General features: G+C 46.4%; 1 protein-coding gene across 4 annotated transcripts in view; it reads left to right on the top strand.

The window, feature by feature from the left end:
* The window catches only part of skd (mediator complex subunit skuld), a 161282-nt gene that overhangs the window by 87930 nt on the left and 49448 nt on the right, over positions 1 to 23904 (top strand). For 3 of the 4 annotated variants that reach the window (XM_075684474.1, XM_075684472.1, XM_075684471.1), the window contains 5 exons: positions 965 to 1061; positions 9446 to 9615; positions 11482 to 11864; positions 19719 to 20001; positions 22272 to 22595. In XM_075684474.1, coding sequence (XP_075540589.1) covers positions 965 to 1061; positions 9446 to 9615; positions 11482 to 11864; positions 19719 to 20001; positions 22272 to 22595 — 1257 coding nt within the window. The remainder of the gene's footprint in view (positions 1 to 964; positions 1062 to 9445; positions 9616 to 11481; positions 11865 to 19718; positions 20002 to 22271; positions 22596 to 23904) is intronic. The other variant, XM_075684473.1, reaches the window with a different exon arrangement.

Below are 23904 nucleotides of genomic sequence, written 5' to 3'. Positions count from 1 at the left end.
GAAGCATGGTTTGAGAACCCTGCAGGCAGTCATTTAAAAAAATAGTTTGATTATTAGATGAGAAAATGAAGGTCCAAGTATCAGTATTAGAATTTCGCGCCGAAACCCCAACGCCGTACGTCATTGGACGTCAGGGATTCCAAAGTATGTTTTCGCATTTGGCCCGCATTGGCTGAATAAAGGTTCCCGAAACTTGCCATGTTTAATATTTGATTCCTTTAAAACACAATGTAGTCAATCTGTACTGCTATCTATAATTAATAGGCCCTAGAAGATGCCATAAAAATCCAAGACGTCACAGCCCCCAGGTGTGGGAACTTAAGTAGGCGTCGCCACCCGTATTTCGTTCTTGCACTTTTTCTGGCTTACCAAACGTCTTATCGTTGCAAGAGTGGTGTTTTTGATGTTGTAGAATGGTAATTTACTGATGCAGAAGAAATAATTTTTCGCTTTAGTGTCCCTTTAATTAGCAAAAATTGAGCAGCTCCATCCACATGCAAAATCAACCTACTTTAAGGCCCCATTCAGTCAGTTTAGGGACTGTGAAAAAGAGGGGGGGGGTAATAAGTTCATATGCAACCAAAATGGCCAAGCTGCATGGCACGCTTTGCATTTTACTTGAATGCATCAATGTCAACCTCATGAAGTATGCAATGCCTGTGCAATCATCTAGCCGGGCCAGAAAAAGTCATGTGATGGACTCGTGTTGAAACTTGCATCAGCCTCCGATGTTATGTGTAGGTCACTTCCATCTACCATTTCATGGGACATGCCACAAATATAGCTATGAGCCTTGCGTTGAAGCAAATACTTTACAATCCCAGATATAACACAAGTTATTTTCTCAAATTTTTTTTCACCTGAGTCCCAGTAAGCTTGCGTGTCTTGTGATTTGCACATCAACAATTTATTTCCAGTACGCAGAGATGGCAACATGCAGTGTTACATGCGTATTTATTGTCAGTTTCAGGCTCCATCTACACCAAGTTCCACAAGGCCTCCAGGTGCCACAGATGAAGCCATCTCAAAGTCTAAAAACAGCACAACGGCCGGCATTCTTGGTGAGTTACTGCAGCCCACTATTATTTTTGTTCTCATGCCAGCATTGACCACAAAGAAAGCAGTCGTGAAAAGACAGGAGCATTCCACGTAATATGTAAATATATTTGCCTTCAATATTTACCTCTAATAAATTTTACGATGAAATAAGTTAGGAGCTTCAGCTAAATGTGCTGGAACACAGCAAATATACACTCAAAATGGCACGTTAAAGAACCCCAGCTGGTCCAAACTTCCATAGTCCCTTACTACGGCATGCCTCTTAACCAGATTGTGGTTTTGGCACATAAAACCCTGTAATTTATTTTAGACTCAAAATGGAATGAAAGTTTATTCAAATAATTTTGAATCTGATCACATCCCCTTTTCTTTGAGACATACTGTGCGAGTACATGCTAGTAGCAGCCTTGTCCCAAATGTGGGAATGCATGCGGGAATTTAGGCTCTTGCGCCACTTTTGCATTCATCAAACTAAATTTAAGTCGTGTCCACTATGCACGCAAACAGATTGCTGACTGTTTATAGTTTCAGGTTGAAAATATTTAAGTACTAGTAATTTCAGAATATCAAACTTTCAGAATAACAAGTTATTCAATTTCCATGTCATGGTAGCACCTCAGCACTACGAATTCATATTCCGAAATCCGGGGATTCTTAGATTTAAGAACAATATACATATTCACTTTCAAAACAGAAAAAAGAGAAACTTCCCTGGAAGCTTCGTAAGTGCCTAAGTAACTGAGTTGTTTGCTTTGTGAATGTGCTCCTCGAAGTAAGCTGAAGGCAATAGGAAGGAGGGTTTACATAAGAAAAAGCATCTACATCATCAGCAGCAGCAGCCTATTTTATGTCCACTACAAGGACGAAGGCCTCTCCCTGCAATCTACAATTGCACGTGTCCTGCGCCAACCGGTTCCAACTAGTGCCCGCGAATTCCCTAATTTCATGACTCCACCTAGCCTTCTGCCGTCCTTAACTGCATTTCCCTTCTCTTGGAGCCCATTCCGTAACCCTAACGGTCCTATGGTTATCTAACCGACGCATAACATGACCTGCCCAGCTGCATTTTTTTTCTCTTGATGTCAATTAGAATATCGCCTATACCCGTTTGCTCTCTGATCCAAATCGCTCTCTTTCTGTCTCTTAACGTTATGCCTAGCAATCTTTCTTCCATCGGTCTTTGCGGGGTCCTTAACTTGTTCTCAAGCTTGTTTGTCAGTCTTCACGTTTCTGCCCCATTTGTTAGCGCCAGTAGAATGCACTGATTGTACACCTTCCTTTTCAGTGATAATGGTAAGCTGCCAATGAGTAGCTGACAAGTTCTGCCGTATGCGATCCAACCCATTTTTATTCTTCTATGAATTTCCTTCTCATGATCAAGGTTCCCTGTGATTAGTTGACCTAGGTAGACATACTCCTTCACAGACTCTAGAGGCTGACTGGCTATCCTAAACTCTTGTTCCTTTGCCCGGCTATTCATCATCTTTGTCTTCTGCATACAGTCGCCGACCGATTTTCCGGACTCCAAAAATTCGGACATGCCCGATTATTCGGTCAGCTTCGCGGCACCACCATTTTCCCCATAGACCATAATGCATAACAAGTGCCGAAAGTTTGGACACCTTGCAACCTCTCGTCAGATTTTTCGGACACTCCTTGAGCCAACTCGGTCGAGAGCACCATGCACCGACTCTGACCGGTGCATGGTTCAACTTGCTGAATGCCATTTTTGTTTTGAACGGAGCTTCCTTGCTGCCCCACGAAGTGGTGCTACTGGAAATCCCCGCTCATCATTATCGTTTCTGCCTGGTTCGATAGAGTGGCTCTGCAGCAGTTCCGGTTTCAGCTTAGTAAGCCATGTCAAGACAATCCAGCAGCTGATTTGTTTCTTCGTGCACGACGCTGCGAGCAGGCTACGTTTTTTCGTTTGTGTGACTGGTGTCGGCACGGTGGTGGTTGCTTTGTGTGCTGTGTCGAGGTTTCTGTGATCCAACGCGGCATACGGAAACGTCTCTAATGGCGCCGACAGTGCCCGCGCAGACTGCGCTGGGGAATGCCGGCAAGCGGGTGCCGGGAGGATTTGTCGCCTTCCGATGTGCACGCAAATGTTCTGCCGAGACCTGTGCAGTGGTTCCGGACACAGTCTCATTTGACAGTTTCACAGGTGCTCACGCTGCTGTACTGACATGCGCAGAACTCTCGCATGACGGCGAGATCATTCGTCAGGTTTCTGCTGCACCGCTGGACGATGACTCTTGAGTCGGAAGATGACGCACCATGTGCTATGCTGCGGTCGCATGCGGAATGTGTACAAGCAGTGACTGTGCTTTCAGCCGCCTATAGTGACCGTACGACCCTCTCCGAGATTCAGGCATATCTGATTGCGCGTAAACGGAACAGCGTGCAACAGCGCATTCACGGTTTCTTCAAGCCTACTGCCGAGCCCGAATAAGTGCGTGGAAATAAAGGATTTCATTTTTTTTTCTTAATCTGTTTTTTTCGGACAGCTGTTTATTCGGACATTTCCGCAGTCCCCGTGAGGTCCAAATAAACGGTCGGGGACTGTATTAATTTTCAACCCCACTCTTGCACTCTCTGTTAAAGGGATACAGACACAAAATCTGAACATTTTACGATAATACAGAAAATGAGTCCTCAGTGTGCGAGTACACCGAAAAAAAGTAGTCACTGCGCTCATTTTTCAGCGGATGGCTTTATTTTTGGCGTTTTTGTGAGCGCGCGCAACGCCGCCCGGCCCAAGCGAGTTGGAAGGCGTGACGTCACGACACCCCAGTCGGATAGCCAGCCGGCTATCCGACTGGGGTGTTGGCCACGGTCATTCGAGGTGCGCCGCCGCCGCAATCGCGAGCATGGATTCGGGTTCTGGTGCCTCTACCAGCGATGAGTACACGTCTGTAGATGAGGACCGTTCCAACTTAGCAAGAAATATAATCGCTTACGGTTACGAGCCTTCCGCGTCAAGCGGCAAAGAAGAGCAGGCGGCCTTGAACGTGTCGGTCAGGCAGTCCGGGCCAGCAAAATGTTAATTTCTTTTTCTAGTAAACTTGAAGTGCAGCAGCAGCAGTTCCTAAAATTATGTTACGTAGGATGCAAAATGCCTAGTTTCGTGACCCGCGTTGAGGCAGAAAGGGAGCTATTACGGCTGAATCGTAGGTAGCGTAGCTCGTCGCTTTGTGCTTACCTACGCTGTCGGCTTTCGATCGCTGCACACTTCGTTTTTACGCGACAAGGCATGGCATGTGTAGAATTTTCCAGCCGTTTCATAGCCCTGTGTTTACGGCTACTTTCACATTCACGCCATTAGAAGCCATTTACTGGTTGAACTCGTTGAGATGGGCAGCTGCGCTAGGGACCCGTCGACCAGATCACTTAGCTACATCGATTCTGTGGCCATAGACAAAGGAAAGTCTTTAGCTGTGACATTCAATAGGGAAGTGCTGCGCGAACAACCAAGTCATGAAACCCGACGCTTGATTATGCAGAGACCTATGAAAATCCGTAATTTTTTGCTTGAGGTTGAAAAGCAACGTGTGAAACGGCAATGTAGATAAATGTGCTGCGCATTTTAGATTACTACACATGTATGCTGTTGTCTGGCGTTCATTCACAGGCTGTGTTTTGTATATTTGATCAATTAAAAGAGCGCTCGTATGCTGTCGTTCAATATCAGACGCAGCGAGAGTGCACACAACATGACTATTTTGTTTTGTGATAAACACATGCATCCGCAGGGTAAACAATTTCTGTCACAAGCCGAGAATATCTGTTCTTGCACAGCCAATGAAAGGGTAATTTCCCTTTCAACAGGCACTCCTGCGGTCACCGCTGCAGCTACATGCATACAGAAAGAGAGAGGGTCTGTTGCAAGAACAACAAAAGTTGGCGAACACAGCTAACAGTTACGAATGCGTCACTAAGCACCCGCTCTTTGAATTGTATTGCTTCAACAGGAGCCTTTTAAGCGGCATGCCAAGGCTTTTGAGCACAGCCGGGCTAGCCCGGTCGCATAAGCATCGTTGACGAAGTGGTCCGCGCAAGTGAAGCCATTTTTTAGAAGTCTCCATGCTGGATGTGGTGGTTGACAGGCACGTATGCAAAGTTCACGCACCTTGCCTCTGGGAGACGTGCGCGACGGCGTGTCACGACCGATAATGCTGTTATAACAGCCGTGGGCGCAGTAATGTCTGGGCATTTTCTTCCGCTACGAAGAATGCTTCAATACCGATCGACGACTGTGCGAACACGCGTGTAAGATGCACCACCTGCATGGAGCGCTGACGGGGATAATGTTTCAGACAGACCACGTGCGAACATAGCCGACGGCGATAAACAAACGCTGCAAGGGACCGACACTCCGGAAAGACTGCGCTCGCTGTGGCTGACCTTGGCCGCGGGCACGCGGGGGTGTCATGACGTAAAGTTTCAGCTTCTCCCGGCGGCCGCTTGGAGGCAAGGCGCAACAGAAAATCGCAAAAGAAAGGTGTTTCTCGTTCTTTTTTTCTAAGCAGCTTGTTGTATTCGTCATTTTTAACAGTTCAAATTTTGTTCTGGCGCAGAAAACCACCCACCAATTTTTGTGTCCGTATCCCTTTAAGGTCCTCAATCATTTGTTGTAATCATTTGTCTAATCATTTGTTGTTGTCGTCTGCATTGTTGCTGAATACAGTGGAACCCTGTTCATACGTTTTTCACCGGACCGAGGAAAAAAAACGTAACAGCCAGGAAAACGTAACAGTAAGGAAAGCTCCGAATATGAATGAAAAAAGTGCAGCTTCAACTACAGTCGCCGACCGTTTATTCGGACCTCACAGGGACTGCGGAAATGTCCGAATAAACAGGTGTCCGAAAAAGCAGATTAAGAAAAAAAAAATGAAATCCTTTATTTCCACGCACTTATTCGGGCTCGGCAGTAGGCTTGAAGAAATCGTGAGTGCGCCGTTGCACGCTGTTCCGTTTACGCGCAATCAGGTAAGCCTGAATCTCGGAGAGGGTCGTACAGTCACTATAGGCGGCTGAAAGCACAGTCACTGCTTGTGCATGCTCCGCATGCGACGGCAGCGTAGCACATGGTGCGTCATCGTCCGGCGGTGCAGCAGAAACCTGAGAAATGATCTCGCCGTCGTCGAGTTCTGTGCATGTCAGTACAGCAGTGTCAGCACCTGTGAAACTGTCAAATGAGACGGTGTCCCGAATCGCAATGCAACCACTGCGCAGGTCTCGGCAGAACATTTTCCGCGTCAGTAGGGAGCACATCGGAAGGCGACAAATCCTAGGCCTCCCGGCACCCGCTTGCCAGCATTTCCCAGCGCAGTCTGCGCAGGCACTGTTGGCGCCATTAGACACTTGACGCGATGTTTCCGTACGCCGCGTTGGTTCACCGAAACCTCGACACAGCACACAAAGAAAACACCACCGTGCCAACACCAGTCGCACAAACAAAAAACGTGGCCTGCTCGCAGCGTCGTGCGCGAAACAAACAAATCAGCTGCTGGATTGTCTTGACATGGCTTACTAAGCTGAAACCTGAACTGCTGTACGGCCACTTTATCGAACCTGGCAGAAACGATGACGATGAGCGGGGATTTCCAGTAGCGCCACTTCGTGGGGCAGCAAGGAGGCTCTGTTCAAAACAAAAATGGCGTTCAGCAAGTCGAACTATGCGCCGGTCAGGGTCGGTGCATGATGCCCTCGATCGAGTTGGCTCAAGGAGTGTCCAAAAAATCAGACGAGAGGTTGCAAGGTGTCCGAACTTTCGGCAGTTGTTATACATTATGGTCTATGGGGAGAATGGCGGGGCCGCGAAGCTGACCGAATAATCGGGCATGTCCGAATTTTCGGAGTCCGGAAAATCGGTCGGCGACTGTATAGACAATTTATTTCCACAGAGTGCACTTAGAACTTTAAATTAAAGTCTAGAATGGTGGCTTGCCATTTCTTTCGCTCGCTAGAAATCACCGCACATTTCTCAATAGCCTGGAAGGCCGCGTTGCTGTCAGCGTCGCTGTGAGGTGCGGCGTACCTGCGGAGGAGGTCCAGAGCCGCGACGGCTTCTCCAAAGCTAGGATTTGGTAACTCCCCGCATCATGCGACTCGTGCTCCTCGTCGTCACCGCACCACGGCAATGGCAACGGACGAAGGAATATGCGCGGGAAATTTTGCCCTCTTTGGCATAATCATGCTAACGTGCTAACGATTGTTTAGTATTGCTGCGCAGCGCGCGCGTCCGAGCAGCCCGGTTGCGCGCAGCGCGGCGTGGTTTCGCGAGAAATGTAAACAAGAGAGGAGAGCTGGCCCGATAGGCGGAGCAACGCCATGAGCAACGCCAACTTCCGGCTTCCCTTTAGCTATAGCTTCACAAAGAGTGACGTCAGGGCCTCTCCTGAGTTTCCTTCCTCCGCGAGTCGACCCGTCCAACAAACCATGCGGCGACCGTAATCACAGTGATGATAGTGAGAGCATTTTTCATGAATGGCCACCTAGTGGCGGCCTCTTGAACTGACGTGCGGCTTCTTGCAGCCAGTTCCATAGCCAAGCCCGGTCAAAACTCGTCAAATGCCAAAATGGCAGTTGGAGCGCGTTGCCCACTTTAGCCCAGGTGGGTTCGGGTTGTGACACATCATGCGGGAACGTTTTCACAGCTACTACGTAACAGCGGGGTTCCTTATACATTGCATCCTATGGAAGCCATGCCAGGACCGGATGAAAACGACGTAGCAGCCGGGAAAACGCAGCAGTGAGGAACGTAACAGCGGGGTTCTACTGTAGAACAATGTCATTGGCAAATCAAAGGTTGCTGAGATATTCGCCGTCGATCCTTACTCCGAAGCCTTCCCAGTTTAAACCATTGAGGGTCTTTTTTTTTTTCCCCTCGCCATATACGACCACTCAGGGTCAATTTTTTTATTATTGCAGATCCCAATTCTTCTTAGGGACTTATTTCGAAAAAAATATTTTGCTTTGGTATATATCTACTCTTCATTCATGAATAACAACAATAAAAAAGGAAATAAACTTATAAGAATAAAAAATTTGATGCATTGTTATAGTTCAAGGCTTTGAAAATGCGCACCCAAGAATATTTCGCAAGACTGAAATGTTCGTGCTTTTACACTAATATGTACATCCATAGCGTAATCAAACTGCGTAGGTGTGCGCGCTCAGGAAAACTGTGCAGTTGTGTGCCCATCAAAGAAGCAATACATGTGACAAACTTCCGCTAATCTTCATCTTATCGGCAACCAGAGGCAATTAGTTTTCGCAAGTCTATCCCCCCCCCCTCCCCCCAAAAAAAATAAAAAAGAAAAAAAAAAGAAAGAAACGGAAACGCATGCATGGCCATATCCTTCCTGTGCGCACCCTTGTGAGCACTAAACGAGCGAGAAACAAACGGTTGCCTTTTTAGCGGTTAGTAAGTAACGAGATAGCCATCAGTTCTGCAAGCGCAAAAAGCCGAAACCGCGCGCCAGAACAAAACCCACACGGCGACCCGCCCGTGCACGCGCCAGTACGTGAGCTGTAGTATATAGACACGCAGGAGCGAACTAGCGCTAAAACAAGCCGTGCAATGAAAACCAAGAGAGAGAGGCGCACGAAAAAAAGTCCCTGTATTCTCATATAGTGGCAGCACATGACAGAAAAGAAAAAGTTAGAAAATTGGCGCGCTTTTTAAATCTACAGCCGGCACCATAAATATACGGCATTGACCATTTTTGGACTTGTTCGCGGTGCCGTATATTTGTCGTTGACCCTCAAAGGGTTAATAGCCTAAATACTTCTTCCAAGCACGCAGTGACTAACATTGGAGAGATTGTGTCTCCCTGTCTGACCCCTTTCTTTATAGGTATCCTCCTGCTTTTCTTGTGTGGAATTAAAGTAGCTGTGGAACCTCTGTAGTTATTTTCCAAGGTGGCATTATCCCTCCCATTTAGACAAGTTCGGAGTGGGATTGTGGTTCTGGCACTTGCCCCAGAATTAAATTTTATTTAAGTTTTCTTTCCCAAGTTATTTCTCAGTACTCAATAGAGTTCAGAGACGTGCTGGACTCTGCAAGAGCACGCAAGTCTGTTTTCCTGTGTTGAGAAGCTTGATACGGTGACTGCGTTCAAGTTACCTGCCAATTTGAAGTACACCACCTCAAATTATTGGGATTCTATTATTAATTCTTTACCTTTTGCCTTGTGTGCAGGTTGCAAAATAATTGCAGCTGTGCAAATGTTGCTTCCATGCCCTTATTGACAAAGTCTTCAAGGGCTTTGAAGTTGCATTTCATTCTAGTTGCAGGTAGAGGATGGCAGGGCACGAGAGGGAAAGAGTCTGAAAAAACATGATGATGACATTGTTTGTGAGAAATGGTTTTACAATGCAGGAGCGGCAGAGTTGACACGCATGTTTCCCACGCCACCATCGCTGGAGCATAATGCTGCCCCATCCCCATCGTGCCCTGGCACCGGGACAGACTTGCTGCTGGGGGACTCTGGAGATCGAACATTAGACCCCTATGGCAGCTGTGCAAGTCCTGGCTTTGATGGAGCTAAGGTTCGTTGCACTGCTATTTTTGAGGACGGGCTGAGGGAGGGCTACCTGTTATGAGATTAAATACGGTGAACAATAAATGTAAATAAATATTTATCGTGTGAAGGTAAACTTACAAGATTCATACCGTATTTACACGATTCTAAGTCGACTTGAATGTAAGTCGACCCCTCCCCCGTAACGCGTGACAAGGGAAAAAAAAAGAGAGCGTACCCGAAGGCGCATTCGATAAAAAAAATTTATTAGTTGCTGACATGGTCACTGGACTACTCATCTTCACTAGTGCTGCCATCTTCATCGTTGCTATGGTCCCACAGCGCATCATCATCTCGCGTAATTTCACATTTGGCAAACGACCGCACCACGTCATCTTGTGGAACAACAGCCCACGCCGAATGCACCCAACCACACGCAGCCGTCAGGGAGGCTCTTTTGATAGGTCCGGTTGGTGTAATTTCGCGGTCTTCTGCTGCCAGCTACTCGTACTCAAGGCGGAGCAGGTCCTTAAAAGGCGAAGATCCGGGCTTGTTTCATGACCATGTCGCACTTCACTGGCAGGAACCGATCGCACATTTCAGCGACATACGCTGCAAGCTTAGCCTACAGCTCCGGAAAGCGTCCAGACTTCGGCACGTGGGAAATTCCTCACTTGCCGTCACAGGTGAAAATTTTGCTTCGCTGCAGTCGCCACTCTTGCACCACCCATTCAGAAACATCGAACTTGCGGCCCGCTGCGCAGTGATTTGTTTCTTTGGCGTAAAGGATGGCAGCCCTCTTGAACGCTGCTGTGAACGAGTGCCGAATGATTAATAGGCCTGGAGCACTCATGACGACTGAGAAAGCATAGAAGTAGCACGTAATGAGCAGAATTTCGTGCAAGCACGTAGCCGGCAGTCAAGTGGAACGCGTCAAACCAATGCCTTTCGTCAAACTATAGAGAAAGCTAAACGCAACAGGCAAAGAGAAACCCGCGAGCGGTGTCTGCTCTTCCATGAACCACCGATGCTCCCCACAAGCGCCGCCATTCTGAGGGTGATTCTGAGGGTGAAAGTATGTTATTTATTCTATTGACAGTGACTATTGACAGTATTTATTCTATGGTGATAGTGATCTAAAGAAAGGAAAGACGCTTGACTCTGCATCTCGTTCTGAGGGTGCCGCCGCGAATGGAACAGCGGTGCTTCCATCAGCTATCGATACCCCCTCGTGAGTGTTGTGTGCACTGTAAAACTCTAAAAAATGTTGAAAAATCCTTCCGAAAAGCGAACAAACACGTGGGATACCGAAAAGCTATGGGTAGGGCCATAGAGCAAACATAAAATTGTAACTATGTTGTAGCTCCCATCGTTCTCGCTTTTTTGGCGGTGCCATGTTTTGGTTTCAATTGTAAGTCGACCCCCCACTTCAGATTTTCAAATTAAAAAAAAAATAAAAGTGGTCAACTTACAATTGTGTAAATACGGTATTATTTCCAATTGCCATGATTAGTCGCATGCTGCTGCATTTTTGTGTTATAAAATCGAGTGCACATTAGACTTTGGTGCACATTGTTTTGTATGACCTCTTAAAAGTTGGGTGGGCATTAAAATCAGGGGTGCATTAGAATTAGGGTAATTCAGCCAAATAATTTACTGAGGTGATCCTGGATGTTCTTTATGCACCTTTCTTTAATTCAGCCCTGTGGATAATTGAGTCAATTGCGTTGGACTCAGCAAGGTGGAATTAACTGAAATGTAACTAAATTACAACGAAAATAGCCCAGAAAACAGGACAAGGAAGACAAATAGACACAGTGCCAACAGCAGACTCATGAAGTGAAGTTATAATAAAGTGATTCCGATTCTCATTTCCTTTTTGCTCACTTGCCAGGACTGGTCGTACGTGTACAAGACTCCCAAGGTGCAAACCTTTGTCAGCTCACAACGGTACGCTCCACTGGCTCAGCTTCCCAGTGCAGCGCTGGCACCCCTGCCTCCTCTCGAGGTTTCATACAAGCCCTGCTGGCAGCAGCACACACCACAGCAAGCTCAGGCTCCTCCACAGCCACCTCCCGGACCTCGCCCACTTCCTCACTACCACCCGGCTGTACACCAACAGCAGCAGCAGCAGCAGCAACAGCAACAGGTGCCGCCTTCGGTGCCCCCACCACATCTGGTGGGCGGTGCACCTGGCTCTGCCCAGGAGGCTGCTTTCCTCATGCGCATGGGCGGAGGAGGCCTGCACCACCCGGGACTCCTGGATCGTCACCCTAGGTCAGGACTTGGTCCTTTCAATTCTGGCATTTACAGTGGGCTCCCACGAAGATGAACTTGAAGGGGCCTTGAAAATCTGGTTTATCAGAAGTTAGCAGAAGTCAGCCGCAAAACTCAGCATCTAATATTCCTGGTGCATCCAAATATCCATGACCAAGAAAAATAAATGAAGCAGAAATAAATTCAAAAAGGAGATGTAAATAATGTAAGCAGATTATTTATTGAATTTATAGGGTGGAATATATCCCTTTATAAGTAATGTTTTTGACAGCTCTGTGCAAATATGTGTGCCATTACAAAAGATGACATTTTGCCTAGTGTGCTACAAAATTCCTCACTGTCCTCATGTTAAAAACATGCACCAAATCATTCATGGCATTAGCAGCTCTATCATATTTGAATCCCATTGGTTCCTGTCGCTCCGGAATAATGTCACTATAACTATCAGCCCTGCAAGTTTCCACATGATTGCTGATGCTGTCATAGCTGCGTATGTCCACAGAACCACCATTTGTTTCTTATGTAGCTAGAAGAGTAGCCACCTCCTAGTCTCTTGCTCTGCCAAGTACAGTATAGCATATGTTAGCGGCTACTGTGGAAGTTCGGCTTAACCAAATCAGCGGTTCATGTTGAGCAAATTTGTATTCGATTGGTTGTATGGGAAACCAACTGAATGTTCCCACATTATTTCTCATATCCGAAAATTTGATTTAATAATGTTTATTTTAGAGAGAGTCTACTGTAGTTCCTGCATCACATGTGTATGTGCCGGCTGTTTGCTTCAGGAACTATGAAAAAGTGCTGCGCTGCCAACTGAGCAACCTAATAAAGGCTCTTTGAAGGGGGATGTTTAGTCAATATAATTGTTTACTAGTCTGTTCGTGGTAGTTTCTACAGGGGTTTTTATTTGCAACATTTCTTCAGAAGCAACTGTGATACTCATGCTTAAAAGATAAAGCTGTCTGTTGGTGCCCTTCCTGAGAGCTTGTTCTCATCTTGGCATGTGCTAAGCCTCTGCTGGTATTAGGGTCCGTGCCATTTGCCATGGCTCTGCTTTCTTATACGCACGTGTCCTAGACCTAAGTGATTTGGCGCGCTCTTTCCTTGCTGGCATCGCCATCATGTCATGCTGAAGGTTTGCCAAAAATGGTTGGCACCATAGAGTCTCCTATAAAAATTACTAGAGAAAACTGTGGTGCTGCAAACATTCAGATAGCATGGTAATGATGGACAGTACAGTTAAATCTCAATATAACGAAAGTCTGTAAAATAAATTTACTTAGTTGTATTGAAATGCATCCTTTTAAGCAAATCAGTACAGTCACTGGCTTATTTTGTTTGTTTATTTATATACATGGAAAGGCCTGTAAAAAATTCGGAATTATCAGGCTATTGGAAAAAACGAATTCCAATGAAAAAAAAATTAATTTTGTTGAGTTGAGTGAGCGTTGGTTTGGAGTCCAAGTCGTTTTATTCCGCCAAAGTGTATTTCTGAAGGTCTGCCATATGTCCAACATGTGGAGCTGGCATTTTCAACCAGTTTGCAAGAGTTTCGGTTTCGCTTCTCTCGTAAAATTCAGGCAAGGGGCTCTGCCGGTGTCTCTGAGCAGTTATTGAAAGTCGCTCTCATGGCGTCATCCCGTGCGGCTGCGTCGCGAGAAAAGCGTCGTGCTCGAAACTGCTGCACCCACACTTCAAGTTAGTAATGAGGACTTGGAGTTATGATTCCGAAGATGACAGCAAAGCAGATTCAAGCTCTGATGGCGACAATGTTTTGAGTTAGCATGAAACATCCTTAGCTGTTTGCCGGCGAGTTTCCTTTACAACCTTGAGCGGTCCCCTTTCTTGTGCACGCTTATCTGCCTATCTTTTTGCATGACCTGAGAGCTCTACTGATTATCTTCAGGGTGTATACTGTATTTACTCGAATCTAACGCATACCTTTTTTCCGACAAAACGGGCCCAAAAATTGCGTTACCGTATCGCCATCGGCATTTCGAAATGGCCACCTAGTACGCTCTTCAAACCTAACTGCCATAGTTTTCTCCATGTGCTGTAATATGTGTGCTTAAGCAATGCTTCCTTTGGCTCAGGCTAGTGCACCGTCTGTCTTCCCGTTTTCTGTGTTTGCTCTATCAGCATGGAAGTGCCGAGTTTATCACAATGCCGCAATGAAGAGGAAAGTGATCACGTGTGCGGAAACGGACGGAAATCGGGCTGCATCACGGGCGTTCGGAGTTCCCGAAGCTTGCGTTGCAGAACTGGCGCAAACAGGAGAGGCATTCTACACTGGCAGCTGCTACATGCAGCCTGGCCACGCACGGCCCCTATCTTGAAAGCAATCTGCGACGGAGACAAGAGTCTACGCATATAGGCGCACCGTGCTGTGTTCTCATCACTTCGTTCACATCAAAGCGAGAAGCCGCGCAAACATCAATTTCCTTACTCCTGCTACCGCACTTCCTCACTCCAGCATTTAAAGAGTTTCCGCGTTAATTGAGTGAGACGTGTACATGTTTGCTTGTGCGCGCGTGATACCATGCTTGTTGATTTAGCTATTCAGCGAATGTTTAAAAGTTTACACAGCCGATAAAACTACCATCCTGACTTTTCGTATAGCTGTCTACTAATTTGCTATTGTAATCGATGCTTCGCCTTTCAGGTGAAACTGCGACTTCTTTTATTTGTCGCAACTTTAGTGCATTGGGAGTAAATCTTTTGTTTTTTCCAAATGAGAAATTTGTATTTCTGTATGAATGAATGAGGTGCACGGTACTGTAAATGATTTTTTTTTTGTTTTGTTTTGTTTTTAGGTCATGGAAAGTGGGTGTGTGTTACAATCTAGGGCGTTTCTCTCTCTCTCTCTCACACGGGAAATGTTGCGCATTAGAATCAAGTAAATAGCGTGCTTCGCTTGGTTATTATGGGCTGCCATCGGCACCAAAGAAACTTCCGTTCACGCCAAGGCCACCCACAGCTCATCTCGTCCCAGCGCTACGGATCAGCGTAAGACAGTTTACAACGGCGAGGGATTTTTTTCTGCTCTTCTTCTCTGCAGAAGTGATAAAGACAATCTGCAAAAATGCGAACAGATATGCTCGGATGCATTAACTTGTAGTTGCATTTACCTAAGCCTAACGGTGCACTAACCTAAGACCAAGGAAGCATTGCCTAAGCACATGTACTTCAGCACATAGATGAAGCTATGGCAGCTAGGCTCAAAGCGCCTACAAGGCGGCCATTTTTAAATGCCGATGGTGATGTGGTAACACAGATTTAGGCTCATACTGGATTCTAATGCCCATGCAATTTTTGGACCTGTTTTATCAGACAAAAAGTTTGCGTTATATTCAAGTAAATACAGTATACCATTTGCAAACCGTAACTTCACTCCGCATCGGAACCACCAGACCTGCCGTTCAGGTTGCTGGCTGCTTCATCCACGTAGTAGTTACACCATAGAATAAAGAACCAACGCTTGAGCCGCGCGAAGTCGGCGCGGCCTAGGCCAGTCACGCACCCCAGCTTGTCCTCATCTTCCGGCGGTCTTCCGTTAATACAAGCATCACATTGAAGCACACACCTATTTTGACAAGTGCGCTGTGTGCATCTCCCTTCTCGGCCGCCCTGCTCATCGACATGTCAAAGTTTATCGGTGCCTGATCAGCGTTTCCATTTTGTGATGAGATAAACTCTGGGTCCCGCAGACGGCTTGTAACTCTTCTTAGGGGCCATGACACCCACCGAAACCCAAGGCAGGTAGAAAAGCAAGCCGCAGACATTCAAATTCGACACTACGCCCAAATATGACCGCTTTGCCTATCAAGTGCCGGCCACCCCTTCCTCACTTAACTCTCCTGTGCATCCCGCATGGGAACTCTCCTATTACTTCAGCAAAGAGTATGTAAACTGCATATGTTGCAGAAAGCAAGTTGCATATTTTTTTCTCTTTTGAATCTGCAAGGTGCCTTTGCGGCAGCACTGGCGGATAGGATGCGTCGAGCATTAAGTGTGCTTGCTTTAGACATGTGTGAAGAGTCAAAGATTGTAGTCTCTCCGAAAAACTACAGCACGGTCATTCAATCGTGGGACTGTACAGTAGCAAATTTGGCGATTATGCGAGCGTGTTCATTATGCGAGTAAATATGGCAATTTGATGAGCACCTGAATTGGACTGCACACATAACCCACTTAAGAAATAACTTAACAAGAACAATAGCCCTTTTCAATAAAGTAAAAAGCTTACGTCCAGAATTGTTTAAGTGCCAATTGTATTGCGCCATAATTTTTTCTAAATTAAGGTGCTGTATTTTAGGTCATCAGGCCATCAGGTTTACAGAAAATTTACGTTACTATGATGACTCCCATTCTTAGTTTCTAAGCAGCAAAATTCTGACTGTATATCAGGCAGACCATGAACGTCTTGCAACATGGATATTTAAACACATAAAAGACAACAATTCAGCATTTTTGAAAACATACAGATGTCCATAGTGTGGTTATAAATTGAGGCACGCAGGTTACATAGAGGCACGCAGGTTACAGATAGTGTGGGATTCTCCTCCGTGCTCTTGGGACAAAGGAACGACAACACAGTAGTGCAAACAATCACAAGGGCATTTATTGCACCTTTCATAGATCAATGCCTGCTAGCCGAGTTGCTATCCACAAAACATGCCGATGGGCGCGCGACAAATCTAGAAGTCCGACTTACCGCGACCGTATAGTGAGTGAATATGTTCGCCCCATGCTGGATCCCAACGCCTGGTCGTCCGCGCGTACGGTCATGCCAACGGTGGCGCATTCCAAGGCGGCCGCGCGAGACGATCTCGCAGAAGCATGGGTCGGCGGCGCGCGGGTCGTCCACGCTGTTCGCCGACCCGCCGGGAAAGATACAGCCTGTTCTCCCCTGCGCCCCCAAGTAACCCTGCCGTGAGGCGGCATTAGCAGCACGACACTCGTGCCATCTCTCGCACTGCGCCCCAACCACATCGACCGCCGCGGACATCGCGCAGGTCACGCGGCGAAGCCGGATTACAGGAGACGCACCATGCGGGAAAAACATGTCAGGGGACGCGCGAGAGTCGCGCATCCCCACATCCCCCCAACCTTAAATCACTACATATTCCTGCGAAACATGTCACACGGTCTAACATCAAGGTAGTGCATGCAACAGTGGCCGCGCTGAGGAAATGTCCACACGCTGTCCATAGCATGCGAGCCGACTGTCCTTGGGTACACCGCTGGCGTCCGCCGGTCACAGCAGCAGCTTTTCTGACTCGACGGCACGATTCCAGGCCAGGACTCCAAAGACGACGATGCAGTAGTCGGTACGAGCAAGCGTCGCTCGCGCCGACACGCCCTGCTGGAAAGAGCCGCCGTAGCTGTCGGTGACCGCCGGTTCTTTTTTCCGCCGCCGAGGGTTGTGAGCTGGATGCAGGAGGCCGCCGAAGTCGCTGCGCCGAACTGGCCACAGCATCACCATCGCCCGGGGTGACTCGATCGTAGTCCGGGGCAGTAGCGCAGACGATGTGCATGTGACAGCAAGCCAGGGGTGACTCCAATCATGCTGCGCACACTCAACACACTCGGCAAACACTAAAGTAGTGCAAGGGAGAGGAATTCTGCATGCGCATCGCCCACGTGGTACGATGTTCAACTCGGCTAGCAAAATATCGGGCAGCTACTCAGATGCTAAGTTCATGTGAACGAAGCTTGCTTCCTTGAGTCGAACGAGTAATTTTAATTCGTGCGAGGCTAAATAGAATGAGGGAAGCAGATTGCAACACCTCAACGCCACGGTCCACCAGGTTGCGTCCCTCCACGTGCGACAGGCAGCTTTGTAAAGCCTTAGGCCTAAAGCGTCGCTACCTGACAACAACCGGCATCCAAAAACAACACCCAGAATGGGGGCAAAACAGGCAGCCGCGAGATGTCAGCTCTGTGAGGTGGTCCTACTCCGCTCGGAGCACACAGCATCCGAGTTGACGGCGCCCACCATCCCAGACGGTGTCAGAGCGCCCGGTGCCAGGCCGCAATACCAGTCAGCCCGTAGTGGCACCCGTGGCCCACGGCCACCCGGCTCCCAGAGCCACAACTTCATCAGAGTCAAAGAGATAGAAGAAGCTATTTACATAAGAAATTCGGACCAACCACGAGGCTTCCGTACTCACTCGCTTCAGGCTTGCGAATGCTCCGCGGGCGCGTACTGTCACGCGAACGGTAGCGCATTCCAAGGCGGCCACGCGAGGCGGTCTCGCAGAAGCATGGGGCAGCGGCACGCGGGTCGTCCACGCTGTTCGCCGACCCGCCAGAAAAGAGACAGCCTGTTCTCTCCTGCGCCCCCAAGTAACCCTGCCGTGAGGCGGCGTTAGCAGCGCAACACTCACGCCATCTCTCGCACTGCGCCCCAACCACATCGACCGCCGCGGGCATCACGCAGGCCACGCGGCGAAGCCGGATTACAGGAGGCGCGCTATGCGGGAAAAACATATCAGAGGACGCGCGAGTGTCGCGCTTCCCCACAATAGACAAGAACTAGAACTACATATGACATGCAGTCAATACAATGTCAAGCTGTAAACTTTTGAACCTACACCCAGATATGGTTGAAACAGCCTACAGTTGCCAATTCATTCATTCATACAAAGAAACGCTAAGAAGACTTCCGTTATTTAAACAGTAGTTCGTTCTGTTCTTGTTGCTCTTGCTTATTCCCTAGTAGTGAACGGTCATTGTATGTCTTTCATAGCATATATCAAATAGTTCAATCAGGTGTTTATATATTAAAAAGTTTTTTGAAACTGAGCAAGTCTTGGCGTGTGTTAGATGTATCATTTCAAGTATTCTTATTGTGTATCTCTTTATGTACATGGTTATGCATATCTATGTCTTTAGTGTATACATGTATACATGTATGAATATATACTGATGTATAATGTGTTTAAGGAGAATACCGATGTGCTCTTGGCTGCTGTGTGCAGCGTGGAAGGATGAAGTCCAGTCAGATGGCATCAAGTTGCCTCTAACTTCATTCTTTTGCAGAAGTGTTTTACCCGATTTCACGGCCCATGCATTCTATGCTATGTTGTACCTATACTATATAAGGGTGTGCAAATATCAAAATTTTCTCATATGAATTGAATACAAGTACCTAGCATCAAATATTGAATAATGACATGCACATGTATTTATTAGCAAGTTGGTTTATTTTAACATGTTGGAACATTGCAATTACATTGCCATTGGTACAAAAATTAAACTATAAGCCAGTATATTAAAAGATTGCGTATTTGGCTCATGTTAGCTTTGGAAAATTGAATAATTTCTGCTAGTTGTCTGTTTGTGTGAACTTGTGCCTTATTATGCCACGTCAATTTCCTGTAAACTCGGAGGCATTTGACCCTGTATCAGTCGTCACTCATCACATTTGCTGTCAAGTAATAAGCTCAAGATTAAGGGTGGAACCGAGTCCTTTGCTACTGAGAGGCTGGCTTTTCTGCAGAGCTTAGCCGTCCAGTGGCTAAGCTTGTTCTACAGGCGAAATTTTGCCAGCAGTATGAAATTATCGCAAAATTGAGCACGAAATCACACGAACTTTCTTAGATGATAGATATAAACTCTAAGTACTATGATTGCTCCTGCACAGCAAGCAATATATTCGATTTGTTTCGAATATTCGTATACAATTGAATATTCAGAAATTTTCTAGCACCTAGTTTTCGAATCGAGTACAAATATTAAAAATATAATATTCGGTGATATTCGAAATTTTCAAATATTTGCACACCCCTACTTTTAAATCTTTCTGAAGGAACTATCCTATCCTAATGTGAACAATACTCTTTCGCACAGTCACCATCCGAGCATGGAAGAGCGGGCCTGCTACCCTGGTCCCATGATGGGCAGCCCCAGTGCAGCTATGGGCTATGAGATGGGCCAGGCCCCCTACCAGGCAGCATTAATGGGAGGCTTTCCTGCTGGCCGTGGCCCTTGCTTGGGGGGTCCCCCGGAGCCCCCAACTCCTGAGGCCGATTCCCTTCTTGTCAACCTTCTATTGTCCGACTCCTTGCTTGAGCTGTTCCGGGATCACAACTTCGCCAGTTGCACACTCTGCGTCTGCAACATGAACATCAAGGTGGGAATTGGTGCTTCTTTTTCTTCCTGTCTCTGTCCCTATCCTTTCTTTGTTTGCTGTTCATAAGATATAAGCACCCTAGCCATTGCCGAATCCACATGAAATTAATTAATTTAGATTGTTTGTGTCAGGAGTAAACACTCGATAAAATGGACCCTGAACAAGCACCTGTATTCTTTCTTTCATGGCTGGCTCTGCTGAAAGTGCCACAAAAATGTATATGTTATAAACTTAGCTTGACCATGCTAGAAAACACACCTTGCAAGTCCACATAAGTGATTTTGTCATATTGTATGTGTGCACGTGTTATAACGAATTATATTTTTTGTTAGCGCGGGGTTTTGTTGTCATTTAAGGCCTTTGATGTGTGTTCTATGTCGTGGAAAGGTGTGTACTAAGGTCTCAAAAGGCAACAGCCGGCTGATTGAATGAATGCTGGATGGCGCTACAGTACTGTACCACAGCAAACATAGAGGCTTCACGAATGTAATATGGTTAACCCTTGATATAATGAACATCAAAATAACAGAATTCTCAATATAACATAGTATTTCATCTTTTATAACCTCTTGGCCTTAGAATGCCATGTATTCAGAACCCCAATATAAGGAGGCACGTTTATACACGATTTCAGTATAACATTTCACTGCCTCCACGAAGGAACATCAAGACAATAAATAGAAACTTCCACAGAGGCGGATGTTAAAACGGTTGAATTACAAGTGGCTGCTTGCAAACGTGCCTCTTAAATCACGTGCCAGCATCATGTTCCACATAAAGTTCAAACGAGAAGACCGATTCAAACGAGTTAAACGAGGGGCCCGATTTTCATTAGTCATATGTTTTCAGCCATTTCTGTGGGCTTCTTATGATATGGCATAAAGTTCAAGTGTGATAAGATCCCGTCGTGCCTTGTGCGCTTTGTGTTTTGGGTGCAAGTGAAAGCATGTGTGCGTGAGAAGAGAAGAATGGGTCGCTTGATGAGTGCTGTCTACCCGTGCAAGCAAGAAAGAAGCTCACGGTAACGCGGTTAAGCATGCGCGAGGAAATGGGGTGGGTGAGGGGGGGGGGTAAGGGGAGGTTGGCGCAGCCCACACGCCTTCTTTTAGAGGTAATCTGCCACGTGTGAAAACAGTGGGCGTGCCAAGAGGGTGTGGCATCATGTACGTTTCCGTACGTTTAAAAATTTAGGTTTCGTAATCTCGGGTTACAAAGTATTTGCTCCCCGCTGTCAGCGCTTTTCGACACTATCAGTCATGGGGGCAAAGTGGATGTGAAAGTGCTGCTTGCTTCGCTCCGTACCGCCGATGTGAAGATATCATCAATGCAGCATAAAACCATATCTTTCATTGCCGACTCTCAAATTCAACATAATGAATTTTTTTCTCATTCAAATTTGCATTTCTTTTTTCAATTGCTCGGTAATTCGGAAAGCTTTACAACCTTTCCATCTAAGAGAAGTCTGTCAGCGACTGCACTTACTTGCATAAAAGATCGAATTTCAATTCAATAAAATTTTGATACCATGAAGCAAATTGCCGATTTTAGCAACTTCATTATATCAAGGTTTAACTGTATCTGTGCCTTCTAGCACAAGTTTGTTAATGTGCACCTGAAGTGGTAATTAATAGGCAAGAGTGCATAGATCAGTGGCATGTAAGTCTGCATGCGAGAGGTTCTGGCTTGTTGCAAGTTCTCAGACTTTTCTGAAAAAAATGTTAATGTGTGTCTTTTAGGACCCTGAAGTTGCTGCTCATTTTATGTGTTATATATATAGGTACTTATAGCTTATTAGTTATCTGCTACTGTGTTCATCTCATGCTTCTTTAGGCATGCAAAAAGGACGACAAGAGGGCTGCGCACACTTGCCCCTTCCTTGTTTAATCATGCCCTGCCGAATGAGCATATAGTAATTTACATCATGACTTCGGTTTTAAATCTCGTCATTTGGCTCAGGGAGCCGTATTGTGATGCGGACAAGGTGCATTATCAGCTTTGCACCAGTGTTTAAACATGAGAGAAAGCATGATTCAGAGAGTAATTGTGAGCTCACCCCACTGCTTTTCTGTAGCAGTGAATACCACAGCATCCTCAGGCCTGCGTACATGAAATGAAGACAGACGAATAGAGTGTCAGCCGTTCCTTCTGTTTGTTCTGTCCCATGCACTGTTAGCCAATTTAGGTATAAGATGTGCAACCCAAGTTAGTACTCTTCTGTCTTCTGGAGCCAGCAGCACTATTGACTGGGGACCATTTCTTGATTGGCTCAGGGTGCGGATGTTGGCGTGTATCTGCCCCCATCGCTGGTCCCCACTGCAAGTGAGGAGGCCCAGTACAAGTGCACTTGTGGCTTCTCGGCTGTTGTGAACCGGCATCAGTCACACCAAGCTGGGCTATTCTACCAGGATGAGCTTGACATAACAGGATTGCCTTATGAGGCGCAACCTGGACCAAATGCAAGAGCCCTCTTTCAACAGCAGCAACAACAACAGCAGCAGCAGCAGCAGCAGCAGCAGGCACGGCTTGGCCCAGCTGCCAGAACAGGATTGGGCGTGTCTGCTGCTGGCCATCTACCCACTCCATCTTTGGCCAAGGTGTGTGCTTATTCTGTCAGCTGACGAAATTGTTCGTTATGTCTTGGCAACCTATGAACATACTATATACACCGTATTTACTCGCATAATGATCGCACTCACGTAATGATCGCACCCCTGAATTTTGTCGTCAAAATTCAATTTTTTTTCTTTTCCGTATAATGATCGCACCCTGAATTTATCGCAGTGATATGTCATGTGCCAAGTCTAGCTAATGACGATCGCGCTTACCATCTGTCGAATGCTACGCAAACAACTCTTGAAGACATACCAAGCGGTCTGCACGCACCCATTTCTTTCCTTTCATCACTTTCCGCACTTTCATGAAAAAAAGCTACAACAAACTTGTCTTTGCTTTATTGTATGTAGGCTTCATAATCGTTTTGGTCAACAACAACATAAATAAAGGGCGCCTTTCGATTCTTCTCGTCTGCACTTGTGGGCACGCAACAAATCGCGAGCGGCAACGATAGTGGCCACGTTTACACTGATATGTTAGAAGTGTACCCTATTCATACGCCAACACTTTAACGCAGCTAAGATATTCGCCCACCCTTAGCTGAAACGTGCGATATTAGGATAGCAGGATATTAGGATATTCTATGGCACTGGCAGCTAAGTGTTCCTTCCCATCTCCGTTTCTGTTCCCTTAAAGTGGACATGGCTATGTTATTGTCGCAACCTTGCCAATATTAACAATATTATTCATTGCTGATACGGAAGAAACTGTTTCAATGCGCATAATGTACTCACGAGAAAAAAAAATGATCGCAATTGGTGCCGTCCAGCTTGCTCCGCTGGCCGCCATTTTTGTTTTGGTGTCCCACTCTGACAGCGGCAGCTGCCTGCTTGTCATCCCGCAGCAAACGCGGGATGAAAAAAGAAAATGTTTCTTTTCGTGGGAAATTTAACCCACGTGATGATCGCACCCTGAATTCGCGTCAATTTTTAAAAATTTTTTTCTTTTACAGAATAGTGCGATCATTATGCGAGTAAATACGGTAGTAACAACTAAGGGTGTGGAAGCACTGAATATTGCATAAAAAAATATATATATATATGACGAAGCCGGCTGTTAAATACAGTCATTGTTCGATTTTTAGGACTCCCTTGGAACTGCGGAAACATTTAAAAAAAGAAACAGACAAAGAAATGAATGCATGCCTCGTACTGTCTTCAAGGGTTCAAATCGTCACAGCTGCATCTGAAATAGCTCTGAAGGCCTGCTAGTACATTTATTTAGTGTCTCAGTGCTCGTAGTGTGACACAGGAAACAGCAGGTGCATGCGTTTGTAATTAAGCAACATAT

The sequence above is a fragment of the Dermacentor variabilis genome, chromosome 3 (assembly GCF_050947875.1).
Source record: "Dermacentor variabilis isolate Ectoservices chromosome 3, ASM5094787v1, whole genome shotgun sequence".
Classification (NCBI taxonomy): domain Eukaryota; kingdom Metazoa; phylum Arthropoda; class Arachnida; order Ixodida; family Ixodidae; genus Dermacentor; species Dermacentor variabilis.
The sequence above is the reverse complement of the archived record's forward strand: the minus strand, read 5'-3'. Positions and strand labels throughout refer to the sequence as shown.